The following is a 13,978-nucleotide window of genomic DNA, read 5'->3' on the forward strand; positions in this document are numbered from 1 at the left end:
CAATCCACTCCACCTCACCCTAATCCAACCCACCCCATCCTGATCCAATCCACACCACCACAATCCAATCCAACCCCCTCCAGTCCACCACATCCCAATCCACAACATCCCATTTCAAAATCCACTCCACCCCAACCCAGTCCATCCCACCCCACTCCAATCCACTCTGTCCCAATCTATCCCACCACATCCCAGTTTAGTCCACTGCACACCAATCCAATTCATCCAGCCTACCCCACTCCAATCCACTCCAATCCACTCCACTACAATCAACCCCACCCCACTCCAATCCATCCACCCCACTGCACTCCAATCCACCCACCTCAATGCATCTACCCCATTCCAATCTAACCCAATCCAATCCACCCCAACCCAATACAACACACCCCACCCCACTCCAATGGAATCCATCCCACTGAAGCCTGCCTCTACCCAATCCAATTCACCCCACCACATTTCGAACTACCCTACTCCAATCAAATCCACCCTACTCCAGTCCACCCTGCACCACTCCAATCCAGCCAGCTCACTCCAATCCCCCACTTTCTACTCCAATTCACCAACTCTATCCAAATCAAATCCACCCCATCCCAGTTCACTCCACCCCGCTCCAATCCATCCAGTCCGCCATACTCCAATCCATCCAGCCCACTCCAATCCAATCCCCCACTCCAATCCACCCCACTCCAACCCAATCCACCCCACTCCAACCCAATCCACCCCAACCCCTCCCACCCCAACCCCCATCACTCCAATCCAAACAACCCCAATCCAATCTAATCCACCACTCAATTCCACCCGAATTCCATTCACGTCACCCCATTTCAATCTACCCAACTCCAATCCAATCCACCCCACACCAATCTACCCCAATCCACTCAAACAAAACCACTCTACCCCTATCAAATCCACCCCACTCTGCTCCAATCCACCCCACTACCTCAATCAACTCGACCGTTTTCCACCCCACTCCACTCCATTCTATGACATTCTTTGCCACTGAACCATTGAACTCTACTCCCCTCTTCTTAACTCTACGACACTCTACCCCTCCTATTCCACTATAAAACATTCCAACAAATCCACTCTACAGCACGCTATTCCCCCACTCCACTCTGATACTCCATGCGACTAACTTTTAGCCATGCTGAACAGCAGCCACACTGCTGTACAACATGGAAAAACACATTGCCAAAGCCAATAGCTCTTGTATAGACGAGACCTACTGGATTTGCCAGTGCTTGTTTCTATGATTTTCTTTCATAGCACCAACTCTATAAGAGTCAATGGTGGGTCAGACACACTCTTCTGCCAATATATCTGGTGCAGTTCACTCCAATCCCTGACAATACCAAAACAGACTCCACTGGCAGCATGATATTAAGAAACTCATAATTGGGTGGTTATAGTGCCAGAAAAGAGGATGGAAGAAAATTGCATTTTTGGCAGATTCGGTATTATGGTCTTCTGTAAATCAGGCTAAAGGTCAGTAGGGTTGGGGCAGGGTTACAGGGTATTACAGTGGGTAGCAGTGGACAAAAAATATGCTACATTTCCCCATTTATTGTAGTAAACGGTTAATGTTTACAAGAACAAATATAGTCATAGAGATACAGGTGCGACAATGATGTCCAACTCTCTGCTAGGGCATTACTACCTTTTTTCCACATATAGTATGGTCCTGTCCCACAATACAAACATATTAGAAGCAAACTAAACGACACCTGGGAGTACCATAAAGAGGAAAAAAGCTGTGACACCAGAGAATTACCAGATGGAGGCATTCCATTGTCCCAAGCCAAAACGTCAGGCAATAAATGATTGGACCTTGCCTTTATACTGGCTATAAAACAAATCGCAATGGCCTAAAATGCAAAGTTAGACCCTACATAATGTAGGTGGTATTCAAAGGAAGAACATTGGCCAGGGTGAAAGAAGAGGCCCTACTACGCAAAGAAACAAGTGGTCTGCATAGACGACCACGATCAGATTTGTGGAAAGAAGTGACTCATGTTTTTATTGAGTATTCTGCCTCATCCAGGGCTTAGAGTATGGCACCTACTGGAATGTTGAATGAAAACAAGGCCACAATGTAAGTAGCTTAACCTGAGGCAGCAATAAAATGCTGATGCCCTCTTAGGAGTTGAGTGACCCTAACTACATATGCAAGCTATACCCTTTCAGCGCATTTTAATACTATACACAGTGTAAAGCTGTCAGATTAACATGTTTCATACTCATGATTGGGGCCCAGATTATAAATTGGCGGAGAGGGTATTCTATTGCAACATCAACGGAGTTCTCTCCCTGCCAGTTCAATTTAAATTCGAGCAGATTATAGTTCGACCACTGAGGAAACTACCTCATCTCTGCCGTTGTGAAGCTCTTCCAACGGCCTGCTACACTAAGGGCCATTGGAATTTTGACAGTATGTCTGCCCATCTAATTTACATTGGCAGACATACAGGCATTTTTTTAATGCCCATCACCGCCTGGAGAAATCCAGTTGTAAGGGACACTGAATAGTGCTTAGTGACCATCTTGCCACTGGAGGAAACTACCATGGCAAGGGGTAGCATTGCTTTTTATATTTTTAAAAAGAAAATCCCACTTTGGGATTTTCTTTTTGAAATAAAAAAGCACTGTAAATTTGACATACAGCACATTAACAGAGTTGTCCTTCAAACTTACAATGCACTGGCAGGAACTCCTGTGACAGAAATTGGGTTACTGTTTGAGTAGTGGGTTACTCTACTCAAGCAGCAATCACAATTCTTGTCAGGGTGAAACAGAAGCAAACCCCAAATTAACCTGTTCTTAAACCTCTGGAGGCTTGGCACAAAAGCATCAGGCTTAACTTAGAGTCAATATGTAAAGTATTTATGCAGCACACCAACAGTAATAAAGGAAACCACAACACAAGAAGCGTCTCACACCAATTTAGAGACATAGAGTAAAATGTGATAAATTATTTTACACCAAAACGTCAAAAATCCAATCAGTAGATCGAAGATATGCAATTTTAAAGATTTAGGTAAAAATAGTGCTTAAAAGCACAAATAGACAATTAAGGTTATCTGGTTGTGCCAGACTGGGACACAAGTTCAGGCCGACCCCGATGGAGTGCTGGCCAGATGCAGTGACCAAGGGCCAAATGTAGCAAAAATTTGCGAGTCGCAAATGGCCCGAATCGCAATTTGCCACCCCGCAAAATCAGAAATGGGATTCAAAAATCCCATTTCCGTAGTGCAAATTGCGATGCGAGCCATTACCGACTCGCAAAAATTGCGACCCCATTGTGCGACCCGCAAATAGGAAGACGCATTTGGGAGTCACAAACCATATGAAAAAGACAGTTGCAAATTGCGACTAGTCGCAAAAAGCCCATTTTGCACACCCAAATTACCACTAAGTCAGAGCAGGTGGTAACCATAACCAAAGTATAAAAGAAGACCCAGAAGGCATCTGGGTTACTCAAAATGGCTGAAATATATGTGATAGCAAGGAGGAGGAGAGTCCACGCCACCCAGCAGAGGAAGAGGAGGAGCCAGAGACAGGAGAGGATATACAGAAACAGGCAGACACTTTTCCAACAAACAGAGGAGGAGATTTATGACAAATACAGACTCAGCAGTGCAGCAATATTAGAATTAATTCATCTACTCAATCCGCAGCTTCAACGACAGACTGTGCGCGGCAGCGCCATCCCCACAGATGTGCAAGTGCTATGCTCACTGCACCTCTTGGCCTCGGGTAGCTATCAGGGGGTGATTGCAGTGGCAGGTGGGGTATCCCAAAGTGCACTCTCACGGTTCTTCAGATGTTTCCTAGATGCCATACTCACACACATGTCCAGATGCATGTACCTACCCAGGAATGAGGCAGAAATTAACAGCACCAAGTTGGAATTCTACAGAATTGCCAACTTCCCACATGTAATAGGGTGTGTAGACGGGACACATATACAAATATGCCCTCCTGCAAATCTGGAATATCTGTTCCACAATCGGAAGTGTACCCCCTCACTGAATATCCAGGTGGTATGTGACTCCCATCATGTCATCACTGACATGGTAGACAAATTTTCAGGGAGTACACATGACTCTTACATTTTCAGGCACAGTGGGATACACCAACGCCTAGAACGTGGGGAGCTTGAAGACGGATATCTATTAGGTATTGCTGCAGACACCCTGAAGCCATACACAGAGGTCACTGTAGAAACCATCCATGCCCTGCTAACATTGTTAATTTTTGCCAAACAGGTGACAGGGCATATGCATTACGACCATGGATACTTACCCCGTACCTAACACCCAGCAGTGAGAATGAGAGGCGATATAACAGTGCACATAGGCGGACCAGAAATGTCATAGAGATGACCTTTGGACTGTTAAAGGCAAGATTTCGATGCCTCCACAGAAGTGGAAGTGCGCTCCAGTATGCCCCAATAACAGCTTTCAAGTTAGTTGGCGCATGCGCTATACTGCACAACATTGCCACCAGACGTGGGCTACATCTCACCCCTGAAGACCCAGATTCGGAGGATGACGAGCAAGAGCTACCACATTGCCAGCCTGGGGATAGAAGCATTGCAAATCAAGGCCAACAGAGACGGGACCACATTACAAACCAATACTTTGGAAGGTACGTGGCAACTGTCACCACACACACTAATGTCACACACAAAGAGCCCAGTTGTGAAGTGGATCAAACAAAACATTTTAATAAGTGAACCTAATAACTAAAGAACAGAACTGTTGGTAAGGGGCTACATATGTCCACCCTCAATGAGGACACATTAACTTCATGTGCCTCATGAGTCCTGCAGTGTTTGGGCCTAACACCTCCTCCTGGTACGCCCAGCATGGCTTGTGCCAGGTGGGTCAGCAGACCCCTGATGTGCACTGCCACTCCGCAGTACACGTGTGTCTGTGGCAGATACACTGCTGATGGTGGACCCCTCCTCACTGTCCTGAGGGGTCTCAGCCATGCCCCTTGCCACCTGCCTGGCCTCCAACATGTCCACAGCGGGGCTAATGCGGGCCAGTCCCCGCGCCACATCCCCTGCAAACTGGCCCAGGTCCACCTGCAGGCTCACGGTCCGTTGTGGCAGGCCTGTGGTGTTCACTGCAAGACGGATAATGGATGCTGCCATGCGGTCAAATCTCTGCACTAGTTGGCGCTTGCGGCGCCTTGCACTTTGTCTCTCGGCCACCAGTTCCGTCACCAGTTGGCGTATTGATAGTGCTAGGTCACTGACATTGTCATTCAGTCTTGTGAACTGTGTGTTCACTTCTGCCAGGCCATGAGTGAAATTGTGTTCCATCCTCTGCATTGCCCCAGAAATAATCCTCAATTGCCTTGTTTGAAGGCGCTGACCAGATAGGAGGGATGCCTCAACTGCAGACATGGATGCCTCCCCTGGATCCTCCTGGGCTAGTGCCTGGACCTGGACTCTGCGTCTGCGACGCAGTGGTGCTTCTGGCTCTTGCTGTCTCACAGTGTGGCTGGGACCAGGTGTTGTGTCTCTTTCCTCCATGTCCACTTCTTCATCTGAAGGGAACTGTGGTGGTGTGGTGCTGGGCCCTGTATTGGCTGCTGCAGCCTCCCGCCCTGCCTGTGGCCTGCTGTCTTCACCCTGGCTGGTGTGGCTGGTGGGGGTGTCTTGTGGGAGACCTGTGGGACATAGGGAACACACTGTCAGTATCTAACATCTGTTGTATGCCTCCTAATAAACATTTGCCTATATGCTGCCTACTGTACTACATTGCCCGTAATGCACCATTCTGGTGGTTGCTAGTCTGGAATGGAGCTAGTCTGGTTGTGCATGCTGCTGTGTACTGGGTGAGTGCGGGTATGGCATTTATAGGTGTACATGCATGTTTCATGGTACTCACTTTTTTATGTCCCTTGCGCTGACGTGTCCAGTGCTCCCATTCCTGACACTGCCTCAGGCTCCAGGGTCTGCTCAACCAATTCCTCCATGGCTGTGGGTGGTGGGATGGTGGATGGGCCGCCTCCTGTGCCCCTCATCTCCCTGAGGTGCTCTGCCACCCTCTCCTTTGTCCTGGAGCGCAGGTCATACCACCATTTTTTAATTTATTCGATGCTTCTGTGGCTCACCCCTATGGCATTGATCCTCTCCTGGATTTCCTGCCAGATCCTCCTCTTTTCAGTGTCTGGGATACTCAGGGATACCTTTCCAAAGAGCTGGTCATGGTGCTGGCAGCATTCCTCTGTCAGCACCTCAAGTTCCTTCTCAGAGAATTTCAATTTCCTCTTCCTTCCTGCACTGCCTGTGTCTTACATGGTTGCAGCTGTTCCAGGTAGTTGCTCAGCAGTTTGAAAAGGGTGTAGTCCTCCCTCCTCCCATGTGTATTTGATGTCTTCCTGGCTCTGATGTCATCAGCAAGAGCCAGGAAGTGTTTTTCCAACTGTTTTGCTGCACCTGCATGCAATTTGCGGCACAGTCGCAATTTGCGACACCCGACTCGCAAATTGCGAGTTCATATTTAGCGAGGTCGCAAAAAGCGACCTCACTAACAGCAGACTCGCAATCTGCGGTGCGACATCATTTGCGGGTAGCAAATTGATGTCGCTTTTTTTTGTTGGATCTCATTTTGCGAGTCGGAAATTGCGAGTCGCAATGACTCGCAATTTCCAACTCGCAAATTTGTTCCTTCCTACATCTGGCCCCAAGTTAGGCCCATTGACCAAAGTACCTTAAATCCTGGATGTGGAGCGGTGTGAGGTCCCATGTGGAGTGTGTGTTGTGCAGCTGCAGTTCTGAGGAGCTGTGAGTCTGGGATGCGAGGCCCCTGTGTAGAAAATGCTTCGCACAGTGGCGGTTCCTAGAAGCTGCACGCCTGCAATGCGAGGTCCTGTGTTGCTGATGTATCACGCAGCAGCAGTTCCAAGGAGTGCCGGGGCTGTGATGTGAGATACTGCATCAAGGGTGCGTCACACAGCAGCAGTTCAAACCAGGTGCCAGGTCATGCAGATCAAGCCAACCTCGATAGAGCTTGGGATGGATACAGGGATACAGTGACCAAATTAGGCCCAATGGTCGAAGTACCTTAAATTCCGGTTGCAGAGGTCCCACGTCGTGGATGCATCGCGAAGAGGCAGATCCGGGAAACTGAGAGTCTACGATGAGGAGGATGCTGCGCGGCTGCAATGCGAGGTTTTGCATCAAACATGTGTCACACAGCAGCAGTTCTCAGGAGCTAAGATGCAAGGTACTGCATCAACGATGCTTCACGCAGTGGTAGTTCCAGGAGCTGCCAGGTCCTGTGTCGGGGATGTGTCATTCCCCAGTGGTCCCAAAGCAAAGCTGCAAGGCAATGTGTCATGCTGCATCAATTCTGCTAGTATCACAGCTAGCCCGGCCGAGCACCTTCAGGCCCACTTCCAAGGGTCCAGAACTGGGATGGCACCACTTGTGGGGGCAGCAATCACAGCAGGGAGATGCCAGGTGCGGGGATCAAGGTGGTTGGAATCTTTCCTGCCCCTGAGGCTTTGATCAGAAGGCCATCCAACTAGCCCTTGAAGTCACTCTGGTGGTCCTGGGTTCACGATGCAAGTCCAGTCCTTCTCACTTAGGCAGCAAGGCAGTAGGGCCGCAGAGTGGCAGGGCAGCAGGGAAATCCTTTCTTCTTGCAGCAAAGCAGCACAGCAGTCCTTCTTCTGAGTCTTTCACATGTGCAGAAGTGTCCAAAATAATTGGGTCTGAGGGTCCATTATTTATTCCTGGTGCCCACTTTGAAGTAGGAGAAGCTTCTAGAGTCCTGCCCTTACAAAGATGTCAGGAATGTCCTGCCTATCTGCCTGGCCCCAGCTTGTCTGGGGGCACACAAAACTAGTGTGAAACCCTTTGTGAGTATGCTGAGGCAGAGTTGTTGTGACATGCAAGTGTGGTAGGTGACAGCTCCGCCCCCCTGGCAAGTCAGAGATGGTTAATCCTCCCAACACCTATTCCCCCATTGTCTCACTGTCTGGGAGTAATACACAAAGACCAACTGCAACGGCCAGCTAGACCTAGTCATGTAACCCAGGATACAGGCTGCAGGCATCAAATGGTTAGAACAAGAAATCGCCAACTTTCTAAATGTGACATTTTCAGAATTGTGACTTAAAATTCAACTTTAACAGTGAAGATGGTTTTCAATTACAATTCTTTAGAGACCAAACTCGATTTTCCTACCTGTTCCCGACTGAAGGTCATCATTTAATAAATGTAATAAGGTAACCGAGTGTTATCCTACAAAAGAGGCAGGCCTTGCAGTATAGAAAAACTAAGTTAAGAGTTTTTTACTACCAGAACATGTAAAAGTTAAACGTACATGTCAAACTTTTTAAATACGCTGCACCCTGCCCAATCTTGATATATATGATATATATATTAAAAAGGAAGGTTTATATCTGGTAAAAGGTTTAGTTTGCCATGTTATATCGCAGTTTAAAACTGCACACAAAGGCTGCAATAGCAGGACTGAGACATGTTTAAAGGGATAATTAAGTGGGTGGCACCAGGAGTGCTGCAGGCACATGAGTAGCTTTTTCATTTACAGACCCTGGGTACAGTTAGTGATACTAGGGTCTTAAAAGTAAATTACATCTGCCAATTTGGTGTAAACCAATTTTGCCATGTTTAAAAGAGAGAGTACAAGCACTTTAGCACTGGTTAGCAGTGGTAAAGTGTGCAGAGTCCTACGGCCAACTAAATCAAATTCAGCAAAAACAGGAGGAGTAAGTGGAAGAAGTTTGGGGGGAGAACATCCTAAGGCTAATGGGTCTAACACTGTCAATGCTTGAAATACGCAACCTGTCCTAGTGTGCACTCTCTCCAAGTGAGAACTCTCTCAGAATGTGCACCCTCTTTCCGAAAGCCCTCAACTCAGAATTATCCTATATTTTCCCATTTAATAAGAGACAGCAAAGTCCCACCCCATCTCACTGACCAGTGCTGCCATAAGAACAACAAGATTAAATAAACCAAGCAGTTTGAATCTAACCCCACCTCCAGATGGATAGTTTATACAGGAGTGATTTCCTACGGGGGAAACATCCGGAACAACGACTCCAGAACAACGATTATGTTGACAACGCAAGCGTAACCACGCTTGCGTTAACAACTTCTCCCTTATTCTCTGCCTTAACCACACATGTGCTGAACAACGGATATGCGTGGTTACGGCAGAGAAAAAGAGAGTGCATTGGGAGAGGATGCGGTCATGTAAGTGGGGCTAGGGCATGGTTAGGGGGTAGTTTTTACAGGTGGAGGGAGGCTGGGTTATTTTTTACTTTTTTTAGGGGCAGGGGTCGGGGTAATTCTGTATTTAGGGTGCAGGAGGGAAGGTGGGGTAGTTTGGTTTTTAGGGGTGGGGGGGTCGGGGTAATTTTGTTTTTAGGGGTCGGGTGGAGGGTAGTTTTATTTTTGGGGTGGGGTCGGTTGTTTTTAGGGCAGGTGGGGGTCGGGGAAGGTTTAAAGGCTCAGGGTGGGCGTGGGAGTATCGGGGTAGTTTTTCAGGGGAGGGGTGGGGGCCGGGTAGCTTTGTTTTTAGGGGTGGGGGTCGGGTAGTTTGGTTTTTAGGGTGAGGGGAGGGGTAGTTAGGTTTTTAGGGGCAGGGTGGGGGGGTCAGGGTAGTTTTGTTTTTAGGGGTGGTGGTCGGGGTAGTTTTGTTTTCAGGGTGGGGTGGGGGTCGGGTAGTTTTGTTTTTTGCGGTGGACGGCGGGGTAGTTTGGTTGTTAGGGGCGGGTGAAGGGGTTGTGTAGGTTTTTATTGGGGCAGGGGTGGGGGGGCCAGGGTAATTTTGTTTTTAGGGCGGGCAGGGTAGTTTGGTTTTTAGGGGTGGGGGTCGGGGTAATTTTGTTTTTAGGGGTGGGGTAGTTTTATTTTTGGGCGTGGGTCAGTTGTTTTTACGGCAGGTGGGGGTCGGGGAAGGCTTTAGGGCTCAGAGTGGGTGGGGGTATCAGGGTAGTTGCTTTTAGGGGCGGGATAAGGAGGTCAGCATAATTTTGTTTTTAGGGCTGGGGGTCGGGATAGTTTGGTTTTTAGGGCAGGGTGTGGGGTCCAGGGTAGTTTGGTTTTTAGGGGTGGGAAAGTCGGGTAATTTTGTTTTAAGGGTGGGGTGGGAGTCTGGGTAATTTTGTTTTTAGGGGCGGTGTACTTTTATTTTTGGGGGTGGGGGTGGGGTTGGGGAAGGTTTTAGGGCTCAGGTTGGGTGGGGGTATCAGAATAGTTGTTTTTAGGGGCGGGTAGGGAGTTTGGGGTAGTACTGTTTTTAGGGCGGATGGGGGGGTTGGGTAGTTATGTTTTTAGGGCAGGTGGGGGCTGTGGCATGCTAAAACCATGCATGCCGTTACCAAACATGCCTTTGCTAGGCATGCTTTTACAACGAAAAATCATTGTAAAGTCATGCGTGGTGAGGCATGCGTGGTAACAACGTGGTCATTGTTCCGACCGCGTTGTTCAGGCATGTGTGGTTCGCGCATTAGTTGTTCCATCAAACAATCTTCCTATGGTGTTTTAAGCAGCGGCAGCCACTGCAAATCTCAAGGGGAAGGGCCAGGGGATGGCAAATAAAAAATATATAATTGTAAAAAAAATCTTACCATTTCATATTGCTGCCACCGCCTCCTGCCACGTTGCTCCTCTGGTCTTCTTGTGATGTCCCAGCACAGGCTCCCCAGCAATCCTGGCAGTGCTTTCATGCTAAACCTAGCATGAAAGCAGTGTCAGGATTGGTCTGAGTGGCTTGGACTGCCACTCATACACATCCCTGAGGTTTGTGCAGTTTCTCCAGCCTGGCTGTGTGCATGTGTGTTTGGTTGGCCTGAGAGGGCCGGCCAAACACATATGCATACTTAGTGCACTCTCTCCTCCTCCAACCTCCTGTGGCCCAGCCCCACCCCACCTTGAACACACTGCTGTCTAAGCCAGCAGATGAAAGATAAAACCATAATTAAATATCGTTTTATCTTTCATCTCCTGGCTTAGCCAGGGGGGCGACGCTCCTTAGTTAGCCATTGCTGAGGAGCCGCTCCTGATTTCAAGGCAGTATTTACCAACAAATGCTGTACATTCTGCTCTCTGGAGTGGATACACAACACATCGATTTATGTTACTTTATTTTGTCTCCGGTCTGGTCACAGAGCATCACCTCGGGCAGCATACTGTTTGATGAAAATACTATTTTCTTGTTACTGATATTTTCCTTATTCTCATTCTTGTCACTCTCTCACTCCACTTTCGCCCAACCAGGAACGAGATAGGCTCTTTGTATGTGTGACGGCCATGCCCTTCTTTGGCCCTGGTGACGCAAACGTCTGAGAGACTTGGAGGCCATACACCTTGGCACCACCGCCACCACGTGACTCCCTTGTTTGCATTGTGCGCCATCCAACTACTTTGTACTGGTGGGTGTTAATTGTGCCCGCCATTTGTGAACTTCACTTTCCGTTCGTAGCTCTCTGATTGCGTCTGCTTGCTGTTCGCTCCCTTCATCTGGTAAAAAGAAGGGAGTGTCGTCAGCGCTCAGTGTGCATTGTGGATGAACCGCAGACGATGGTTATGTAAATGACAACCCCAGAAAGTGGCACTGCGCTCTCCCTCAGCAGAGCTCTAAGCTGCGTTCCTAAAAACACAAGCCTTGCACCTCTGGTACTGAACCCCACCCCTCTAATAACTAACAAGTGGGAGGCGGATCTGGGTCATTTATATTACACTTCACCTCAGAACTGCAAAAAAAAAAAGGCCAGTCTTCACCTGCCTTGTACATAGCTGATTAGTCTGTGGGAGTCTGTGTTTTGGTGCTATGCGGCTCACTTTCACAGTGGCGTAGCGTGGGTTGTCAGCACCCGGGGCAAGGCAAGTAATTTGCGCCCCGTAACCCGTGGATTTTAGCACTCGCGAGTGCGAGCGCGCCCCCCCCCCCCCCCCCCCAGATGTTGCGCCCGGTGCGGCCGGCCCCCCCTGCACCCCCCACGCTACGCCACTGCACTTTCAGACTTTCGCAAAACATATTTATGACTAACATTTTTAAAAGAACTGTACCCCTTCCTAGCGAGTAACATTACATCTAGGGAACCATGTTATTCTTTCTCGGTGAAGCAGGCAGGCCATCTGCCATTGCTCCAAGGTTTGCAGTGCCAGTCACCTCGCCTGCTTCGTTGCGTAACAGATCTCCCTGCCCTGAGTTAGAGAGCTGTGAGCGGGATGTTTGTGGCACACTGGCCGTAGGCCTGGTTTATGTCGTACACAGCTCTTGCTCTATTTAGACAAAATCAAACCATTATAGCGCACTCTTTTCATGCTGTGCTCTCACGCCAGTTTTCACAATCATAGCTCGGCTTACAAGTCGTGGCCTCGAGTCTGGTCCCACAGTACCAGAGCCGATTGTGGACTACGGTGCGATTTGAAGGCAGACTATTAACTAGACCAATCTATTAACCACGCTGTATCATGTCTGTTCTTCTAACAAAGTGTCCGACCTCGTACAGGTCCTTCTTTCAAGACTTAAGTAATTGTAATGTCCGTATGAAATTCCGCTTTATTTTACAGATATTTGCACTGTAAAGACTATAGTTTGGGATCCCATAATGGGCACGTTCCAAGGCACGGACAGGCAGCTGCAACACCACACTGCCCGTATAATCAGCAACCCCCGCGCCTGTTCTAGATAAGCTTACCAGAGGATAAGATGGATTTAAATTACAATAAAATGCTTCTTTGTCATCAGAAACACATGTTCCAGTTCTAGGCTTCATATTTAAAATGTTACCTATAAGCAGCAAAGGTACTTCAGGAAAGTGGGGGAAATAAATGGCGAGAATAAATCTAGGTAAAGAGAAAGCTAGGCGTTTGTCTGGGTACAGCCAGCATGGTAGAGCTACAGTGGCCATGCAGGCAGCAACCTCCACTACTATTTTGGGACAAACGGTGTGGAAAATGTCACTTCTCGGGTGGAGGGACTTCCTGTACCTGCCTTCAGTTTGCCTTCCGTTATATGGTTGCAATGCGCGGCGTTTTCACTTGTCTGACCAAACATTAGACCCGGTTACGTATTCTAGGGCCAGATGTACGAAAGGATTTTACCCATTCTGTGTCTATGGGAAAAAGCTTTCGTACATATGGCCCCTAGTTTCAGACCTGGTGGTCGTGCACTGTGTATTAAACGGTTAGACGTTGTGGTTTGTTGACACCATGGTGGCTCACGTCGTACATACTCAGTGACAGGTCGCATGTACAGCGTCAGCTCATCCATGGGGTCGGTAACAGCAGAGGTGATGCTGTGAGAGTTCTGTGTGAGGGTGCAGCAATCATAACACAGTGAGCACCACAGACATCCCCTGACCTGCGCCTCCTCCCCTCTCGCAGTCTGTGCACATCTGCCTCAGCCCCGCCCAGGAGTCCCAGCTGATACCTTTCTCGCAGGCCAGCAGGAACAGCCTCTCGTCCAGGGTGGTCTCTTCCTTCACCTCCCGCACATCTTTTAGGTCCAGAAATTTGTTGGGTGAGGAGGAGTCCGTGCTCTGGTATAGAGCAGCCATGGTGGGGTAATCCCATCAGACTTTGGACGCTGTTCTGCCTCCACCAGCCCTGGCGCTCCTCCTCCTCCAGCAGCCGGAGAGATGCTGATGCTGCTGCGAAACCGCTGGCACAGAGGCAAGGCAAAGTCTGTTCCCAGCGAGCTGGCGGGGGTGAAGCGAGTCAAAGACATAGATGAAGGACCCGAGTGTCTCAGCTGCCATCTTAGGAGGAGGAAATCCAGAAACGAAAAACGTAGACATTATAACGACCGAGCTGGTTGTGGGTATCGTGGGAGCCTTTGTAGCTGGGGGATGCAGGAGGAAGGGTGGTTAATAATGGTGTCACAGAGTCGCTAGTTCCGACTACAATAGACATGGGGTGTGATTTTTTTTTTACCTTTAAAAAGCAGCAAGCAACTTGAAAATACAACAAAATAGGCACAGT

General features: G+C 48.6%; 1 protein-coding gene across 1 annotated transcript in view; it reads right to left on the bottom strand.

Moving 5' to 3' along the window:
* TRPC1 (transient receptor potential cation channel subfamily C member 1) overlaps positions 1 to 13,722 on the bottom strand; it is a 230,879-nt gene extending 217,157 nt beyond the window's left edge. Inside the window, exon 1 of the mRNA XM_069213913.1 lies at positions 13,428 to 13,722. Within this exon, the coding sequence (XP_069070014.1) occupies positions 13,428 to 13,554 (127 nt within the window). The 5' untranslated portion in view covers positions 13,555 to 13,722. The remainder of the gene's footprint in view (positions 1 to 13,427) is intronic.
* Positions 13,723 to 13,978: the final 256 nt, after the last annotated feature.

This window comes from Pleurodeles waltl, chromosome 11, assembly GCF_031143425.1.
Source record: "Pleurodeles waltl isolate 20211129_DDA chromosome 11, aPleWal1.hap1.20221129, whole genome shotgun sequence".
NCBI lineage: Eukaryota > Metazoa > Chordata > Amphibia > Caudata > Salamandridae > Pleurodeles > Pleurodeles waltl.